The sequence below is a fragment of the Colias eurytheme genome, chromosome 22 (assembly GCF_061535395.1).
Source record: "Colias eurytheme isolate Ceu_HAF_F1 chromosome 22, ilColEury1 Martin Lab GWU primary, whole genome shotgun sequence".
NCBI lineage: Eukaryota > Metazoa > Arthropoda > Insecta > Lepidoptera > Pieridae > Colias > Colias eurytheme.
The window spans coordinates 3428963-3450388 of record NC_143001.1 but is presented as its reverse complement, the minus strand read 5'-3'; the positions used below and the strand labels follow the sequence as shown (position 1 = coordinate 3450388).

Genomic DNA, 21426 nt, shown 5'->3' with positions numbered 1-21426 from the left:
GAAATTCATTCCCATTTCTATCTTCATGGGAATTTGTTTTTTATTTATGACATCTATGAATTAATACGTATATTGGAACGTAGTTTTATTTTTTTGTTTTTGTTAATTAAAATTAATTGTAGTTTTTACTTTTTTTGTGAAATGCTTTTATTATTTGAGCTTATTAAAGTTTATCCTTCGTTCATTTATGTTTTAAATGCGGTAAAATGTCAAAATAATGTATTACGAACATCTTAGTAAATAAATCTAATAAGTATGTAAAAAATGCATTACTTGAGCTTATTTGTAGTTTTGATCAAGAAAATAAAACCATACAATCAGTATAAGAAAAATGTAAAGTAAATCAAAAACGTGTTTTACCTATAGGTAAGCTTGCTTGTGTTGCATACAGAAATAAAATTAATACAATGAATAAATACCTATAAACCGATTTCTCAAACAGAGACTAGAGATATAACAATAGTAATACAATCATCAAAGCAAGAAAACTAAATCTTAACAATGTGTCGTACAAAAGAGGTGAACACAATTATATAAACCAATACAGTAAAACTATTAAATTAATCATTGCCACTCTCCCACAATCTAACATTATTATCAATACTTTATCATATAACGTGGTCAATGCTCTCACTTCGAAAGAAGTCTTTTCACAAACTAAACCATACAAAAATGTATTTTAAAACGATGAAATTAGATACATTTTTACATTACTTAGAACTACTTTTTAATCCATTTTCTTCATACGAAGATGTCTTGTTACTTTCATCTGAACCCGTCGACGGTGCTCGTATATAAGGTAGCTAGAGTGCAGTACAAAGATATAAGGAGGTTGACAGACAGCGCACAGGGTGATGCTGTGTTCGCGTTGCCGTGCTGCATCGCGGCTGGATGCTCGCCTGTAAAGAGAAACTGTATTAATACAAAAAATAGTAATTATATATGCTATGATGATTATTGGTAAAATAGGGATAAATAACAACAGCATATAAGAACAGGACTATAGATAAGAACATCATTTTTATTTTGAGCAGATCACCATGGCATCTAAACCTAGACGAAATTTAAACTTTTCAACAATAAGATTTTTCACTACCAAATATCTATTTCAGGGTATTGTTTAATATAACAAAAATAACAATATATCTAGTTCATTTAATGATGTTGAAGGTGCACATAAAATATTATAAATAGTATTCTTGTGGCGCTCTACAATAGCAAGAGAGCAGCTACTAATAAAATGTATGTTCATATTATTTTAGTTCCATTTGTGACGTATGCAGGTAAAGTTCATTGCACTTCTCACATCTCGAATTTAAAAAAAATTCTCATATATTTAGAAATTAAAGACTTTTTAACGGATTTTAAACGCGATTTAATCATAATATTATAATTTTCCCGACGTTTCGAACACTTTACAGCGATCGTGGTCACGTGGTCACCGTTAAAGTCTTTAATTTATATATATGTATAATACTCGCGTAAAATTAAACAATAGAAAATACTATTCTCATATATTTTGATTTTTATAACTTTAAGTGCAATCCTAGTCATGTTTTGAACAGGAAAATTTGTAAAAATATATGCATGTTTGCTGTTAAAAAACCAATCATATTGTATGACATTTGGTACAGAGATAGATCATAATCTAGTTAAGCACACTATTTTTATATAGATACCACGTAATTGAATAATTAAATATTGTAACATTCTAAAGAACATAGAGTACTCGTATCAAAGGAGCTAGCAATTAAGAACTGTACAACCTAAAGCCAGCGAAAATTGACGAATTAAACCTAACACCCATTTATTCCTATGAGCCTTTTGATCACCAACAACGACTTCGGGTAGGATGGTGGCGAAATCTCATTTGCATATTAATTGACAGTCAATATTTTTCATGAATACACCTGCCCCCGTATCTTAAAGCAGGATTATTTCCAGTGTGGAAAAAAGACAGCGCTACATAGGTTAAGTACCTAGCGCCATCACTTTCCTAAACTGGTAATAATACTGCTATTAGACATCATGGTAATCACTATTGTAGTCTTGTTGCAATGAGTTAAAATAATATTGCGAGAAGTTATTCGGGAGACGAATATAGTAAGCTAATATGTGATGGACATTTTTTATCTGTTCCTATAATTGCATGCAACGCTCTAAAAAAGGTAGGTAATGATCGCTCGAACATTGGGCAAAATTGATTTTCCTACAAAAATTTTGATAAGAATATATTTTTTAATTGACATTAACGATGATATAATATTATGACATTGGATAAGAATGGCGTACACAAAGGAATATAATCACTATAAAATAGATAATTAAGCGTAGTATCGCATGTAATGATGGCCTTTATTATGTAATACTAGGAAATATAATGAACGTATACATACGCGTACAGACAAATTATGCGTGTAAAGTATGTTGTTTAGCCTATTTTCTACAGAAAAATTTGATATTTGCATCTATTTTTTTTAAGACACCCGTCTTTTCATTTGAAAAAACTTAAAACGTTCTTACAAAAGTCACCAACGTATCCCAAAATTAACAAATATTAATAACACATTTTATTTATTAACATTCCGAACTATTAACGGAACTCCTATATATTTTATTGTTGGCACCGACCTCGACTTTAGCTACGAAAGTCCGTAAATAATAAATAGAATAAGACAACCCTATTTATGTTCACTTTGTCAGCCTTATTTCAGACTAAAGCTTAATAAGGGTCCAACACCAAAGATATTAATTAACATCAATTAATTCCATTCAAGAGAGAAAGAAAACATAATCAATTCCTGTCGCTTTAGAGACAGAAAGTCAACGATTTCAGAACAATAAAATATTCGAAGATAGCTCAAAGGAATAATCATTTAAATAAACCAGTTTAACAAATGAGTACGACAAATATACATTAAAACAAGGAATCTTAATAGCCTGCGATTATGTAGCATTTTGTAATGCTAATGTTACCTTTTCAAAATGACCTGAGTAATCTTCAGCATTGTCTGGAGTGAAATAAACTCGGTTAATTACCGTTAATCTTATAAACCGTTCTTTATGAGTGTTATTTATAACATGGATTGAGCATGGCAATGTTTGGGTAATATTCATTTTTAGGATAATGTATCCTGCGCTTATAGTTAAGGCAGCATTGCGCAGTTTTACATACGGTTTATAATGGCCTAAAGATAAATTTGCATTGAAGACGAAAATGTACATTTTTTAAACATAAATTGTAGGATGATCGTATCTATTTCTTAAAATAAGAGTTTGTAAGGACGGAAGGAATCGTGTTTCTTTTCACACAAAAATGTACATAGTAAAATCGGAGTGTTTATTTAAACTGAAATTACAACGTAAGATTTGAGATCTTATAAATCATCCACATAGACGAAGTCACATCTTACCACAACTAATCAGTAGATATATTGTAAAATCAAGAATTTGAAGTGCGATCTTAATCGACTAAAATAATACTAAAACAACACATGCGTCTTGGTTTTCACATAACCTCCTGTGACTTGCAAAACATATCTTTTTGTACATTTAAATTTGTAATTTTTTGCACCAGGTCAACCGTCTGAATATGTATGAGGACGTGATGTGTTCACAAATTAGAATTTACCCAATGGTATTCGAAACATTTCGTGTTTACTTGGAAATTATTTCAGCAATTGCCGAGTTAAAAGTTGTTGGAACTGAATGGATGATTTAGGCTGCTTTGATGTACATTAATAATATGGATGTAAATGTATTGAATTAAGTATGGAGCCATTAGAAAATTACCACACATAACATGTGCGTCATGCTTCTATAAATTTAAACCACTCCGGTTAGGGGAAATTATTATATCAACCAAGTGGTTGACAACCTTTCGACTTTGAAGGGGTTGAGAAAGTTTCTCAACCCCTTCAAAGTCGAAAGGAACTTATACACCTTTAATTCTATTGATTACTATTATAGAATTGAAACTTTTTTAGGCACGTTGAGAGTAAAACTTCAAGGTTGCGTCATGGTTAAGTGAGCATATTGGTATCTTTGAACCTTGGCAAAGAAGTTTCACTTCTGACACGTGTGCTCGGCACACACGCTCTTTTTTACTCTTGGGTTGATGATTTTTGACTATATTTTAATCTCTGTATATTTCAAAATGTATTGTCATTTTTGTAATGTATTGCAGTCGAATGAATGATGCATTCTCAAGAGTAATGTGAAAATAATCAATGTAAATATGACATTTTTAATGAAATGGAGCATTCTTTTACGTTTTATTTATTTTAATTAAATTTGTATTAATATCATGTATTGTCATGTAAATAAATGAATTTTATTAATAGGTATTTCAATCCTTGGCTCAAACTTGTTCGTTGAATAAGACAACAGAAGACAACCATTTCAAAAATGTTTTGTATTGCTCACATTATATTATTATTGTGAAATAGATCATACGTCTTTATACAGCTTCACTAGGGAATGTAAAATCGGCCCATAGTAGGTAAATGAAAATGTAGTAAGTGCAATTTTTTAGAATAGACTTTCTATGTGTTATTTTTAAATTCACAAATAATTCGTAATTAGCCAGGGAATTCTAAGAATGGTCCCTTTTTTATACATATTATTCACATTTTGTTAATATTTCGTGCACAAACGACATAAGTACCAATAAAATGGTAATAAGTTAATTAAACATTTCATACTTGATTGTGATGTGATTTCTGCATCTCTGTTATTACATTTATGAATATAATACAATTATTTTACACTGCCATGAATCATGAACGGTAATTGCCGAGAGAATTGTGAGTGCGTTGTTGATTTATTTGCTTCGATATTTATTTATAGAATTTAACTATTTTGTATTGTTCCGTCATTCATTCCTAAAAAAATAGTGCATTTGAATTGGTAATGTGCATTAACGAACTATGAAATTCCTATTTATTGGTGAAAAAGTTTTACATATAAAGTTATACTGTTGCCCACAAGCTATATGAATTATGGTAGAGTCGTACTTCTTAACAAAGAGGTGTATAAAACTATATCTAAAGACATTATAGTATTGGTGCAAGAATTAAATTATTTTTATTCACTTATCTGCAAATTATCCATATCAAATCTTTGAAAAATGATCTCAAAGTAACCAACATGGTTAAGAACTGAACAATTCAGTTTTGTTACTTGCATTGATTGACCGACCAGTTGGTTTAGTGGCAGTGACCCTGCCTTCCAAGCTAGAGGTCGTGGGTTCGATTCTTACCCAGGGCAAATATTTGTATGATATAGATGTTTGCTCTGTGTCTGGGTGTTAATTATCTATATCTATAAGTACCTATTTATTTAAATTATTTTTCCTTTCAAAGAATTTGATATCGATTACAGTGACGACGTAATTGTACCATGAATGTACCAGATGTAATATAATGTACCAGATGTACAAAGTACTGAGGGCGAAATAAATAATTCACGGGACAGGATCGAGTACATTAAATACGACATTGAAATAACGTAGTGTGTAGTAGTAGATAACGAATTGATTTGAGAACTATATTTGAAGCAGTCTAGAAATAGGAGATCTACAAAACGGGTATATATTTTTTACACTGTGCCTAGATTTAATAAAATGTTATTCGAATTCTGTTTATTTATTAATATATTGAAAATTACAGTTAAAAGGAGGGACAGGACAGGGGATTATTGCAATAATTATGAAAAATGCTCTTAAGTCTAAATATGTACCTTACCATCAGTCTAATAAAATTTATCTACTAATTACTTATGATATAATACTAACAATTTATAACATGTACATTAACAGACGCGGCTTCAGCCATGGTTGATAGGTACACAGCTATAGTTCCCGCTGTCTGTTGTCAGCAGCTTACTGATAGTCAGCCTTGATATCAGCAACTCAGTATATTCTTATGTCCCTACCTACCAATTATCATTTAATACTAACCATTTATAACATGTACATTAACAGACGCGGCTTCAGCCATGGTTGGTACACAGCTGTAATTCCCGCTGTCTGTTGGCAGCAGCTTGCTGATAGTCAGCCTTGAAGTCAGCAGTTCAGTCCACTCTGTTTTCAGTTTGATCCGCGGCTGCTCTACTATTTCATTCGCTTCCACTTCCTTATATTCTATTAATTTTGATCCTGTAAAGAAGTAACTGTTTTAATGAGGTCATTTTAACTAATAACACAAATATCATAAACGCGAAAGTTTGTAAGAATGTATGGAGTAAGATGTTTGTTACTCTTTTACACGAAAACCACTGATCAGATATTGATGATACTTGGCAGTGCTGTAGCTTATGTATCATAATAACACATTACAAATAGCTATAGAAATACTTTGCCCGCGGGTTCATCTGTAATTTTAAGTACTACACGACTCTCATTAAAAGTCATTTTGTATATAGATAATGAAAAGAACAATTTAACGCTAAGCATCAGATTAAATATCTGTGAAATTTCCCTTCAAAAAAAGGGCTGTTAATCTCAATATGTCAAAGATAAAGTGATTGTCTATAGAAAAAATTCCGAAGTCTTCACACAATGACTTTCGATTGCACGGTACATTGAATTACCGCGAACAGCGTCAGAAATGGATTCTTAAGTAAAATATTCCATTGTCCCATGAATTCAATAAATTCAAGATATTGGTTAAAGGACGGAATATTAATTTACAATCAGAATAGACCGCTATAATCCTTCGTATAGTAATTCGGAAGGAATTAATTGGATGAGGTTTGGTAATATTAATTCTCTATCTTTGATTGTAATATTGTTTCATGTATTTTGAGAAATTGTATGAAGTGAAACTTCTTTAGGCGCGATGAGAGTAAAATTTCAAGGTCGCGTCATGGAAATACCGTGTATCTTTGAACCTTGGCAAAGAAGTTTCACTTCTGACTCGTGTGCTCGGCACGTAGAACAGAATTTTTTATAGATAGAATAATCTAGAAACAAACGCCTTCTATCAAGTTTCAGGGTTGTTTGAGATTTTGAAGTAAATAGCTTGAATTAAAATACGTAAATTCTCCTTGTATTTTATTCCGTAGTATCAAATTAATCAAAGTGAGTTTCCAGTTATTTATAGACTTTAAAAGGTTAATTAAATACAATAATTTTACGTGGAAGAGTAAAAAAGTAAAATATAGTCCAGGTTCATAGATAATAATAATTTTGGTGCAGTAATTACTAACTCAATTGGAAATAATACTGATATTTGAAAATTGTAGAATCAACACTAATATCTAAGAAATTTTAATTTTTGTATCAATCGAACACCAAAACGATTGTATTGATTATTTTACTGTTAGAACAGGTTAGAACTATCTTTAAAGAGTAATTTGGCGTATCAAACCGGGCGTAGCCGTAAGCAGTTTGTACTATAAAATTAAGTTTTTAGAAAACCTATCTTATCTTCTTCAATCATAAGAACTATAATATAATAATAAACTAAACAATATTTACCCTTATACCAAAATATGGTACCAAGATCGTGTGGCCCCTGACTCAAAATGCAAGTCAGTGACAACGAGCTCCCAGTCTTGACGTACAGGTCGGCCGGACCCGGGATATGCGCCTTGGCTTCTGTTGAAGAGATCATAATTATTAACATAAAAATCAATACTGTCTACACTTATATGCGGAAATATGTCTAAACTTATATGCGGAAATATGACATTGAAAACCCGGATAACGGCTAGTCATGATAATATGTAAAGACAATTATAACGAACCGCCCGCGGCTTTGCCCGCGCTTTCAAAGAAAATCCGCATACTTCCCGTTCCTGTAGGATTTCTGGGCTTAAAAGACTATGTCTTATTCTGGGTCTTCAGTTCCATACATATCAGAAAACATAGCAAATTTCATTGTAATCTGTTCAGTAGTTATTGCGAGAAAGAATAACAAACATCCCTCCATCGATCCATCCATCCTCACAAACTTTCGCATTTATAATATTAGTAGGATGTATAGAGATATTAGTATGTTGTATTGAGGTTTAATAAAAATGAAATTGAAAAAGTGTATTGAAATTACAGCACATTGAGATTATGCACATTGTTTTAATGAAATCTCAATAAATGAGAGGCTTAATAAAGGTGTGAATATAAATTTATATTCTTTATCGTAGCACAGGAGTTATCAGATTATATAATATATTTGTACTTCTAGCCGTTTTCTATGAAATTCCAAGATATTCTCTAACTCTGTATTCAGTGATCTAGGTCAGTATTTCTCGATTTAATAAAAAAGAACTCGTATTTTGTCCCGACACTGACCTCTGTGTACTACGTCATACAAAAGACAGGTCACACAAACTAAACAAATTCTAACTTCACGAAGCAAGGGTCAATAGAGACCATAAAATAAAAGTGTTTCAAGGAAATTGTCTTTGAATTAAATTAGAACGGTCGTGACATACTAAAAGTCAATTAACATAGTAGCATAGTGCCATAGTATGCCCTCGTCGATAACTTAATTTATGACGAGAGCTCTCTGAATGACAGAAGCTGGGCCAGTTGCGGTTAAAGGTCGGCAATCACTTATTAATTTTGTTACTGCATGATATATAACACTGGATGGTATTCCGTTTAAATAAGGATCAAATTCGTTTACAGCTTGTACACTTTAAGGACATGTTTATTATTTCCTACAATTTTCCTTTTTAACGCACTTCTGAAACGGGATTTGTCTGTATTTCTTTCTGAAAACGAAATACTATCTTTTGCTTTATTTATGGCTATGAAAATATTGTGTTGTTTATTTTATCATAACTAAAAGCTTAACAATAACTAAGATTGCAAAGAGAAATTGCAATCATTACGCAGAATTATATGATCAGTAGGTACAATAAATGTATAAGTCAGTAACTTTATGTCAATGATAGTGTTGACCTAAAAAGTTATTTTTAGCATATTCTTTCATCAAATTCATCTGAAGCACAACGACCTCTATAAGTACGAATTTGTTGTTACGTATTTAATCTTAATTGAAAAAGACAATACCGTCCAAAATCACTTAATTTCAACAACAAAAGTTCCAAATCAGTCTCCGAAACATTGCCAGAGATTCGCTCGCATTTTCTCATGAAACAGCGCTTATTTAGATATTAAAAGATACAAAAAAGTCTTATCACGCCTCCCTCCAATGGGCGCAGGAAAAAATAGATAAACACGCTCGTAAAACAAATTTTAGACGCGAGATTAAATCTGAGCTACCTTTTATAACTTTTGTGACATTGTCGTTGGACAATTTAATCTTCCCAAAACACCGTGAGTTCTTGTGATTTTTTCGCATTGCGTAAACGGCTTTCGAGTTTTAGCGAAGTATGTATTTGATTAAGGGATTTTGTGGCTTATTCGCTTTGTAATTTATTTAAAAGAGCAGCGTTATCTTCTGTCTTATTTGATTAGAGGCAGAATTCTTTGAAGCCGATTATTAAACCTCGTCTTTGTGGGAGACATTATTTTATGTAGATTCAAAATAATCAGACATTAGATCGTTATTTTTTGATGCCTTTTTGATTGAAGACGTTTATGTAATTTGATTCTCCTTTTGAAAAGTACCTATTCCAAACTTACTATATAAGATAAAATTATATGCCAAATAAATTTTCAATATGTAGGTACCTACTACATTTAAGTAGCTATGGGTGATAAAATTTACCCAATTTAATCTAATTATATTTACAAGAATAATAGAAACTATCCGTTTAGGTAAACAACAACACATTACAGCGATAGCCGCAGTATACGGGTTGTCAATATACATTGAACACATTTCGGAATCTATCCAATAAGCTTTATACTACAGTAAGATTATTTGATCACTAATTTTGTTTCAAACTATATTATGAATCGAATTTAATTAATTCAAATACAGACATAATATAATTAATCGAATTTACTACAAAATCAATTAATATACAGACGCTGTAAACAGATTGTGTCTTAAAATAATTGTGCTAACGTAACTTTCAAGACACGAAACTCCATTCTATATTATTGCTTTGCCAGTAAATTCCATTTCACGATACGGCGTATATTTTCGCCTTTGTTTTTCAATAAATTTGATTTGTTTCTATATGATATAACGTTGTTTTTCGTCCGCCTTTCCAAACATTGTCGCTGACAGACTCGGTAACAAAATATAGGATTTGAGCTCTCGTATAGATGGTTCTTTTTGTCCAATTAACCTTTTCATTTGTAACTGGTTGGTCTTTAATCCGATTACTATACGGGTGAAATTATTCAGGATATTTTGGTGTAGAAATATCGAACACTAGTGAATTTGCTTTGGTCAAAGAGTGTTGAAATTTAAAAGGGCTAAGCTGCTTAAATATGCTACGAGTTGTTTTTTTATTCCTATATTAAGTTCTTTACATAGACGGTAAGTACAAACATTTAACGTTTCATTACAAAAACTTCAATAGATTTGGGTTTAAACCCAGGTTAAAAAGTCATAGTTTAACTTTAATACAGAGGTTTAAACTTGAGTTTATTTATTGGCCTTGTCTATGGTTTAACGTTAAAACATGTTTTGTAATAAGACGGTTCAAACCAAATTTATTTTAGGTACCTATAATACTAATTTTGAGTGAAATTAATTGGAAATTTACTAGATTTGCAATGCGTCGTTTACACTAGTTCACAAGGAATATACGTGGGTACGAAATTGCAATGTCAAGAGGTTTCAACGTACATGAGTTTGTAACTAGATAAACTTTCTTAATGAAACGTGTTCTATCAAGATTTATAGAAACTGTGATAAGATTGACTGTGATATTAATATGGAAACTTTAGTACCTTTAATACGTAGGTAAATCAATTCTTGAAAAGTTATGTAGAGTTCCTGTAGGAACTAAAATAGAACTTATATCTATTAATATAGAACGTATCCTAGGACGTTACAACCTCAATAATATATCTACAGAAAATTTTAATTGACAGTATTTGTAAATAAAATTACAGTGTAGTAATCAGACGCTCTAATATCGATGTAAGCATTCTCAATCTCGATCATTCATCCACTTACATTATTCCTAAATAAATTAGATACCATTATACCGTATACATTAAATACCTTATATTTATATATCTATGTTAAATCCATATATAATACTAGCTGTTCTCCGCGGCTTCATCCGCATTACTACGCTCCACTTAGTCTTAGCGTGATGATATATAGCCTATAGCCTTCCTCAATAAATGGGCTATCTAACACTGAAATAATTTTTCAAATCGGATCAGTAGTTCCTGAGATTAGCGGGTTCAAACAAACAAACTCTTCAGCTTTATAATATTAAGTATAGGTACCTAGATAATATAAAACAACCCACCTACTACATTCAATTGGAATGCTAGCGACATCTTCGGTTCGGTATTGACTTGACACTCATAAATACCCGCGTCCCGTTCTTGTGGAAACTTGATTTGGAGCGTCCAATTTTCTGACTTGTCTGGTCTGATTACCTGCGAAATGTAGGAGTATTAGTTGTTGTCATAGAATGTGAAGATGTCACGGTCAAATACATTGTTGATTTATATTAAGAAAAAAGAGCCGAGCACACGTGTCAGAAGTGAAACTTCTTTGCCAAGATTCGAAGACGGTATTGCCATGACGCGACCTTGAAATTTTACTCTCAACGCCCCTCAAGATTTTTCATTTCAATGACGTAGGTCTATAGGATATATATTATAATATATTATGTCTTTATTAATTACACATTGATTGTAACGAAATTTTTCAAATGTTAGATGGAAAATCACTGTAAACAAAAGTACACAATACAATAAAATAAATTCGTTTAAACAGTTTTTTTAGATGCTTTAAGCTTAGCAAAATAACAGTTTAAACATACGATTGATTTCATATTCATAAAATGGCATTAGCTATCATTATAGAGTCTGTACCTTACCTTAAAAAGGTAAACCATTTTAAAGACACACATAATACCTTAATTGACATACAAACAATTGTAACACATTATATGTCAAGTGTTAATCTCAAACAACGCCCTACATGAATTTAATTTCAAATTCATAAATATTAAACAAGACCCTTACTTGGAACCTTTGATCCGAAGTGTATGTCAGTATGCCCGCTGTTAAAATATGCAAATCCCTCTTTCTTATCCAGGATACCTGTAAAACATTATATTTTTAATCCCTTTTAATAACCGTTTTTAATTAAATTATTCAGTTGCTTTCGGTTATTCCTCAATTATTGTTCATGCAAAGGGTTATGCCTGTAGGTACGTATACTAGAAATAAAGTATAATGTATGTAATAAATGTACAAAATAATATAAAAATATTGCAATTACAAATCATTCAATAAACTACGATCATAAACTTGACGAGTGTCACATCACTGAGTTTAAATAATTATTTTTACCAAAATCTAAACCGCAGTCAAATTGTCAGAAGAACGGGAGGCACCAGCTTTGACACAAAAAAAAGGAATCGGTTCGTACAGTCAAACGTTCTGTCGAATCCTTCTCGTTTTTTAAAGTCGGTTTGAATATTTGTATCCACGAAATATTTGCATCAACAACAAAACAGTCCTCTTTAAAAGTTAATAAACGATATCATTACAAGTACAAAGTTTTGTATCGCAAACTATTGTAACAAATTCCCCAAAGGCCTTGTTCTTAAAGTATATTCCAACTCGACTGGCTTCGAGTTTCTTGCGGTTTTCACGTAAATGTAGGAAGCGTTTAACCACAAACGATGCAATTTTCCCTTTTTCCTTTTATTGGTATTTCCTTATTTATGTTTACTGTATTCTTTGGTGGTAAAGAACGGTTTACTACGTGTTGACAATGTTTTTAAAGTTACTATGATGGTAGTTAAATGCTAAATACTTACTATTTAGAGATTTATGCATAAGTATTCATTACAGCTGTAATTGGTATGACTGCATTTATTTCATTACTAGTTTTCCGCCCGCGGCTTCGCCCGCGTTTTCAAAGAAAAACCCGTTCCGCGTGATTGAGTAACAGACAGACAGACAGAGTTACTTTCGGATTTATAATATTAAGTATGGATTTCATTATTGTCACAAATCTTAATATAAATTTTAACATCTTATTACTTCTCACCGATAATATACTATAGCCATATTTAGGACGAAATAAGCACTATAATAATTTCATATAAAGGTACACATTTAAAATGGATTTGGGAATTAAATGAAATTATAACAGACGCGATCCCAAATCCCAGTTTAAAGAAAATATATGGCTTAATAATATGATCTCCACTACTTTATAACGTCCAACGCATAGCGGTGTTTAAATTTTTGCCATTATCCCACATAACTACTTGAGCTAGACACGTTTATTTCTCTAAATTTTGCACGGAAATTTTCCAACTTGTACAAATATTATGCAACGTTAGAAATTCCTTTGTTCCATATAACTTTGGCTTTAAACTTTAACACGCTATGAAAACCTCGACATCACGATACGAGGGTTAAATCCTATACATAAAAGTGTATCGTGTGAGAAATAATAGGGTGGAATCTTGGTGGAATGTATTTAATTTTCAAAAATATTGCACATTATTACAAAAAACAATTGACGATGAAAATGACGACATCAACTTCGACTATTTCAATTTTATGTGCCTAAGGGACGCCATAATATAATGAGATGATAAACAATTATCTCAACCAATATGAAACATTATTTCAATAATAACAATATTGTATCGATATTGATTGAGGTAGTTGTTTAGACTAGATAATCTTAAAAACAAATTCACACAACTTTTCTATGTTCCATTCTCAATTATCATAAGATTAGTTCAAACAGAACCCTTTTCTGTATTATTATTTTCACAATAACGATTAAAATCTATAAATAAACTACAGTTCCAATATATAGTTACAAATTCAACTTGAAGCATTAGTAAGCATAAGTAGTGTTTATTTCAACACTTGATACTCGCTGCATTGTATTTACATTTTAAAGGCAATTAAGAAATATTTTGTTTAATGTTTTTCCTCGACGTCGCGTCGGGGTTTTTTACAGTTATTCCACCGTAATTATGTTGAAACTCTCGGCAGTGTGTGTTTTAATGATATATTAACTTGAATGCTTGAAAATATAATAAAAACCATGTTACGTATATTATTCATATTTTAACCTTGTAATTAAATAAGATTTGATGTTTAGTTTTGTAAATTTATAGGCCGAGAGGTCTAGCGTCGCGGTCGCCCCAGTAGGTGAAGAATGCAGGTTCGAATTCCGCCTTGTGATTGTTTTTTTGTCTACGATACAACATTATATATGGAATAAGATATTAATTTGATTATAGTCTCTTTCCTTTCAAGTTCTATAAAACGGAAATAAGGAAAAAAACAAAAGGCTATAAATACCACTTTCTACGATTTACATCGACTCAAAAATACTGCATATTCTACATTAGGTACATTTTAATACTTACAGCTTTATCCCCTAACTGCTCAACCCTGCAATGCAGAAAGGCGGTCTGACCGACCACTGTGGTAACATTCCTAGGCACGTTGTATTCAAAGTATGGAAAGGAGCCCACACTGTCTTCTCCATAATGTGCTGTTCCTGAAACAATATTTATTTATTCACTTTATTTATTTATTTATACCACACTATTTAACATTAAAATATATAAATTCACAATATACATGACATAATATAATGTTATACAGATCGGACGTAAAGTACAAAAGGTGACCTTGTCGTTTAACAGCGATTTCTTCCAGGCCACCTGAGGTAAAAGATAAATAAATTTATTGTAGAATATTGAGAGTTGTTGTAATGGGCGGCTGCATGTATAAAAAAAGGAAACTTATGTAATACAATATTTACTTTTTACTCAACATTGTAATTCCTAGATGTAACAAATGAACACTTAAAATTCGGTCGTTTAAGCCTGCAAATGCATTCATAAAGACTAACTGCAGTTTTCATTGTGTATTTAACTATTTAGTTCTACTTTTACACATTTTTTGAGCTCCTAATTGAGCTGTTTGTCTTAATAATACGCGTAATGGCTTAAGTTTATGTCATAATTACTCGCATGAAAGTTGTAACACGTATTAAAGCATTGTTAGTAAAATGGACGTAAGTAGGTTCTGTTACGAGATATTATACCGAGATTTTACGGTACATTATAATTTATTATAATGTAAATACTTTCTAGAAATTTCTAGAAATATTAATACAGTAAACTAAGTTTGCTAGTGACCGCGCGCATTTATGGGTTGGAAACTTCAGGATAAAAAGTTTTTACGCATTAAATATGCATTCATATTCTGGTATTACTGCGAATAGGATCACGGGCAGAATATGCTATTAATATAACATTAATCGTGTTTTAAAATAAGATATGGTGTTTAATTTATAAATACGTAAAAGATACACGTACAATTAATAGATATAGTTTGTTAATATAGCGAGAAGAAAACTGTATTGTCGAGATTTGTTTCAATGTGATTTTCTGTAATTGTAATTAAATTTCGTTTGCAAAATATCTAAGTATTTATTTAAACAAAGCATTTATTTTAACATAACAAAATATTTGATGGAATTATTATTTTCAATAATCATGATTCAAGCGTTCAAAAGGTGAAAAGATTCGACTATCTTCTACGATGTTTAAAGATTCTTAGAATAAAGAGATCCCAGATTTCAAAAATCCAATCAAAGTCCCAATTCAAAATTATCTTTTAGCGTTGATTGAACGTCGAGAACTTTTTATTTTTCTTACAAATGTTTCAGACAGGATCACTGTCCATTTAATGACTTTGTTTGTCCTTGTGGTAATTGTATCTCTAAACGGTTTGGACTTTGAACCCTTGTGTGAAAAACAAATGTCTCAGCATCTTTTATAAATATTCTAACACTAGCGGTCCACCCGGTTTCACCCTTGGCACGTTTTCTCTCCATTTGAACCATCCTCGTACTTCAAATAATATATTAAAAATAATTAACAAAATCGGTTCAGCCGTTCTCGAGTTTTGCGCTTAGCAACACATTTGGCGATTCATTTGATATTATAGATATTCATGCATTTGATAAAAATATTAAATGATTGTTTTTATCGTTTCCGATACGAAATAAGGAGTACTGTATAAACCGTATTTGATGTTAAAAGCGTCAGCTGCTCGAAGGTAACGTAAGAATAATATGGATAACTTTCGCATTTATGACATTAATGCGGATGATTCACGTCATGCGATAAATTGTTTGGCTTTCGACGGAGTTGCAAAACGTATATTTTGTTTTATCGATACCGAAAATGGCGATTTAAAAATGCTCGTAACATTCTATGCGTGCGGAACATGTAACATTGAATCTGAACAAAATCATAAGTTATTCATCATTTAGCTGCGCCCGGCGTGCGGTTTCACCCGCGTGGCTCCGCTTCTGTTGGTCTTAGGCGTAATGATATATAGCCTATAGCCTTTCTCGATAAATGGGCTATCTAACACCGAAATAATTTTTCAAATCGGACCAGTAGTTTTTGAGATTAGCACGTGCAAACAAACAAAACAGACTATTCAGCTTTATAGAAGTAGGTATAGATTGCAACTGAGATACGTGACAAAAAATACGCAACTGACGTGCTACCAAACAATAACCGTACATCGATCGACTCAATACACGATACATACAAAACAACATGTACGAATACCCTATACATGTTTACGAAGGCATTTATGTTTTTTGGAATTCTGTTTGTGTAGACCCCAAATAGAATAGCAAACGACACAATTAGCGTAAACAAAGGTGAGTTGATTAAGAAATTATTTGGGTCTGTGACAACATTCGAGCGAGTAATGCGTTGGCAGGACCTTAATTTTGGGGGTCGATGTGACCCCTTTTATGGAAGCCAGAGCAAAAAGTTTGGACACGGCAAATTAGGGTTAACACGTATTTTTGCTGAGTTTAGTAATTTTAAAGTAGTTAGTGACGCTTCAATCAGCCCAATTACTTTTTTGAGTTACTCACTCGAGGTGTTGCGTTTCTCTTAATTCGAGTTGTAATTTGTTAGAAGGTAAATTTTAATGGAGGTTAGTGTCCTACATGTGACATGTTAGAGATCCCATATATTTGAATGTTATATTTTATATTAAAGAGGATCGAAAGGATAAATTTGATGGATTTTTATACTCACCAGCCACCACCAGTTACAGTGATGTCTACATTAATACGAAGAGGCAATTTTACGCAAAAATAATGTTAGCTAATATTTTCTGTGTTTGGTTTTAAATTAAGTACTTATATATTTGTTTGCTTTTAGATGTGAATATTATATTTGTGTTAATTTTTTTTTTTTGTAAAATTTATCTACAACTTGCAACATACTTTTTATTACCACTTTGATATACCTATATCCTCATTACTTTCTACCTAGCCTACTTTGTTTTTGAGTCTATATATAGCTAGTATGCAGCGTTACCAATATTGATGTGCAACGTAATCATTTTCATATAGGTACACCATGTTGAAGAAGATAAATAAACATATTAGAAAAACTACATAAAGAGTTCAATTTAAATGAAGTCTAGTAACGTAACAACCGATAAGTTAGCATTTAATTAAATCCATGTCGACTCGACCTCTTTAACGCGAATACATGGAAATTACAGCAATATAAGGTTTCGTTCAACGGTCTTGATATTACGCGAGAAACCTTATACGTGTAATATAGCGCGAAAAAATACGTGTAACATTGTTGCAAAAATACTGTATGGATTTACGGTGTTGTATATTTGCTGTCTTGCTGACCGCCTCCTTGGTACAGTGGTTGACGCGTGAGCGTAGAACCGAGGGGTCCTGGGTTCGATTCCCGGTGGAGACGAAGAAAAAAAAAAAATGTCTCGGTCTGGCAGGACACAGAAGGCTGATCACCTACTTGTCCCTAAAGAAAATCGATCAGTGAAACAGATGTATGAATAATGCATCTGCCCCTTACCCCACTACGGGGACACGGGACTTCACTTAATATTTGCTGTCTTGGAATTACGTTAAAAAAGTAGTCGTGAATTAAGCTACACTTTTGGAAGCGGTGGAACTATCATCATGAGCAGGATATTGTTCCTACTACGGGAACACTGCCCCCCTAGTCAAGTGGCTTTCTGTTAGCGTAGCGTTCAATAGAATAGACTACGAATGTATGAGATTGACGTAGGCTGTAGATAAACGTTCAATAGAATAGACTACGAATGTATGAGATTGACGTAGGCTGTAGATAAACGTACCTACAGGTTACGTCAATCTCATACATTCGTAGTCTATTCTATTGAACGCTACGCTAACAGAAAGCCACTTGACTAGGGGGGCTGGAAAGAAAACGATAAAAAAGTAATGCATTGCGTGCTAAAGTTGGTAAGCTAAGAATTAAATGGTTTACATTCTTATGCTCACGGTTTAATTTATGTTTTTTCGTATACGAAGAAATTCTGTCTTACTCTTACTTTTTTACACGCTTTATATTAGCTTCACCTGTATGTTTGTTTGTTTGTAACCGACTACTTTGGGCGCGATTTTGACCCACTTTAAACGGCCAGATTTCGTTCAAACTTTGTAGATTTATTGAGGACCGATGATAGAACACTAATTTGATAAAATTATTCCATTTTTTAGTTCGGTTTCTATAAAAAGCGTGATTTTTTAGTTTTTTTAAACTATTATTATTATAAGGGATCTTTAGAATGGTGTACTATTGTACAGAAGTAATGTTGTGGAACAAAAATTGACCTAAATTAATACTATTCAATCTCATTTGATGTATGACTGAATATACCATTACTTTAAATATTCAAAACGTTTATAAATAATGATTTTTCAAGTCTTTTAAAGTACTATTATAAAATTTCAATAGCTATGTTGACTTATAGAAATTAAACAATATCCGAGGTATTGTTAACAGTAATTTATCCCCAGAAAAGAAATACTAGACAAAAGTTAAACACAACATAATATAACATGTAACGTTAATTCAATTGATATCAAAAACATTCAAGCCTGCCCTTTTCACACCTTATTCAGCCAAATTGCTGGACTTGAATGCAATTCACATCTCATTTACTCGCTTTTTACATAAAAGGCGCTTCAAGAGCAAAGAATAACTATCCGGCGTGAGTGAATAGGTCTTCGAAGATAATTTTACGTGCAATTTGCAATTGCTCGAAATAAATGGTTGTTAATTGAAATAAAGCGCTTATGTTATTCGGGTTTCAATTGAGTAGTGTGTGATAAATAATTTAAAAGTAACATCTACTTTTTTAAACCAAGCTTTTATTTAAATGTGATAAAAGTAATAAATTATATTTTACTGTTAACTTATGTATAACATCATTTCACATATGAGAAAAACATAAACTGTTACACTTGAACTTAATGTTAAATTATACAACATCATTTCACATTACGCACAAATAATATTATGATAGAAATGCTGTGTGACAAAGCTTGTAAAAACAGCATGATTTTACATTTTTATGTGTGAGATAATGCTAATAGTCGTATCGTGCTTTGTAATAGTGCTAATAGTCTTTTTAAATGTGTACTGAACTATAAAATGGAATTATAATTTAACTAGCTTTCCGCCCGTGGCTTCGCCCGCGTTTTCAAAGAAAAACTCGTTCCCGTAGGATTTCCGGGATAAAACCTATCCTATGTCCTTTCTCGGGTATCAAAATATCTCTATACCAAATTTCATGCAAATTGGTTCAGTAGTTAAGGCGTGATTGAGTAACAGACAGACAGACAGAGTTATTTTCGCATTTATAATATTAGTATGGATGTATTACCTAATTGATGTGTTACGTTCTGAACTTCAAACTTTATAGGAAGTGTGGGTTTACAGTTGCGAAGTCTCTGATCTCTAAATACTACCTACAGGCTACACTAGTTTAAAATGGAATAAGTAGTAGCTATCATAGATAATATAATAATACTTTAGATACGTTAAAAAGATTTCTGTTTTACGCAAACAGAAAACAGAAGCGGCAATATTTTTTATTTTTTATAATATCTATGAAAAGTAAAAAAATCACCTGGGATATTCGATGCCCCATTGTAGAACATGACAACACCGCATCCACCAAATATTTCATTACACACGAAAATCAAGCAGATAAAGTAAACAAGTTGCCGCAATATCCTTGCAGGTTTTTTTACTTTTTTTACTTTCAGCGCGAAGCATCTTTGTAATTAAAAAGGGTACGCAAGCGTGCTAAACAAAAACCGCGCTTCCGGGATCTTTCTGTTACATACCGTAAGGCTTTGTTCCATGGTCAAGGTGAAATGTGTTTTATTGTGAAGTGATTAATTACTATTTTGGAATAACAATGATCGTTAGAATTGTGTTATTGGGTAAATGCTGAAAGCTATTGTTTAACTGTGTTAAAATACTTCTACTATAGAGAGATTAAGAAACTTACACTTTCTCAAAATATATCGTGAATCTGGAATGATTCACGTTTATTACTCGTTCACGCAATTAAGGGTTAATCAGATATAGGCCTTCTTTTCTGAATATCACATGAGAGAAACCTTATCAAAGTTAAACACAAATAGCAATATAAACTATACTAGCTGTGCTATGCGGTTTCACCCACATTGCTCCGTTCATGTTGGTCTTAGCGTGATGATATAATATAGCCTATAGCCTTCCTCGATAAATGGACTGAAAAAATGTTTAAAATCGGACTTGTAGTTCTTGAGATTAACGCGTTCAAACAAACAAACAAACTCTACAGCTTTATAATATTAGAATAGATATTTTTATGTAGAGATAGCGTAGCTAGGCTACTTATTGTCTCAAAACCAAAAGCTAGTACTGATATCTTATAATATCTCTTCAAATATAAATTTAATACTTCAGAAAGGAATTTCTTTGTGACAAAATGGCACGAGTGCCTCTTACAACTTTCTGTTTATTCACGTGAGACAAGACGGGTTTCAGACAAGATTATCGATTATATACTTATTTTAACCGAAAAAATGACTTTTATATATCGGAGATTTAAATGTTTAAATTAAATATATATATAAATATCGATAGGAGTAACTATTCGATTGAAAAATTTTTGGAAATGTTTTGATCAGTTAAAGCATGGAATTTTTTACACATTTTTGTTACACCTATGCTATTTTTCAGAAGTGTAGTATCACATTCAGGGGATAGTGTATTGTTTATTCAAAATAAACAGGGAAAGTATTATTAGTAATTATTAATTTAGGGAAAATATATCTTTTTTTATGTAAAAGCTATAATTATTTTAATTATTATTCTAATTTTACCTCTAGTTTACAAATTACATTCCAGTATAATTTTATATCTCCATTTGAGTATTATTTCTATTACAAAATTCTACCATGTTTATTATACGTACATATTGCATTAACATGATAAAGC

General features: G+C 31.7%; 1 protein-coding gene across 1 annotated transcript in view; it reads right to left on the bottom strand.

Moving 5' to 3' along the window:
- Positions 1 to 665: 665 nt before the first annotated feature.
- The window catches only part of LOC149898607 (zwei Ig domain protein zig-8-like), a 133203-nt gene continuing 112442 nt past the window's right edge, over positions 666 to 21426 (bottom strand). Inside the window, exons 3-8 of the mRNA XM_090115127.1 lie at positions 14464 to 14597; positions 12080 to 12157; positions 11353 to 11485; positions 7481 to 7600; positions 5960 to 6157; positions 666 to 899 (exon numbers count right to left, since the gene is read on the bottom strand). Of these exons, the coding sequence (XP_089971253.1) occupies positions 766 to 899; positions 5960 to 6157; positions 7481 to 7600; positions 11353 to 11485; positions 12080 to 12157; positions 14464 to 14597 (797 nt within the window). The 3' untranslated portion in view covers positions 666 to 765. The remainder of the gene's footprint in view (positions 900 to 5959; positions 6158 to 7480; positions 7601 to 11352; positions 11486 to 12079; positions 12158 to 14463; positions 14598 to 21426) is intronic.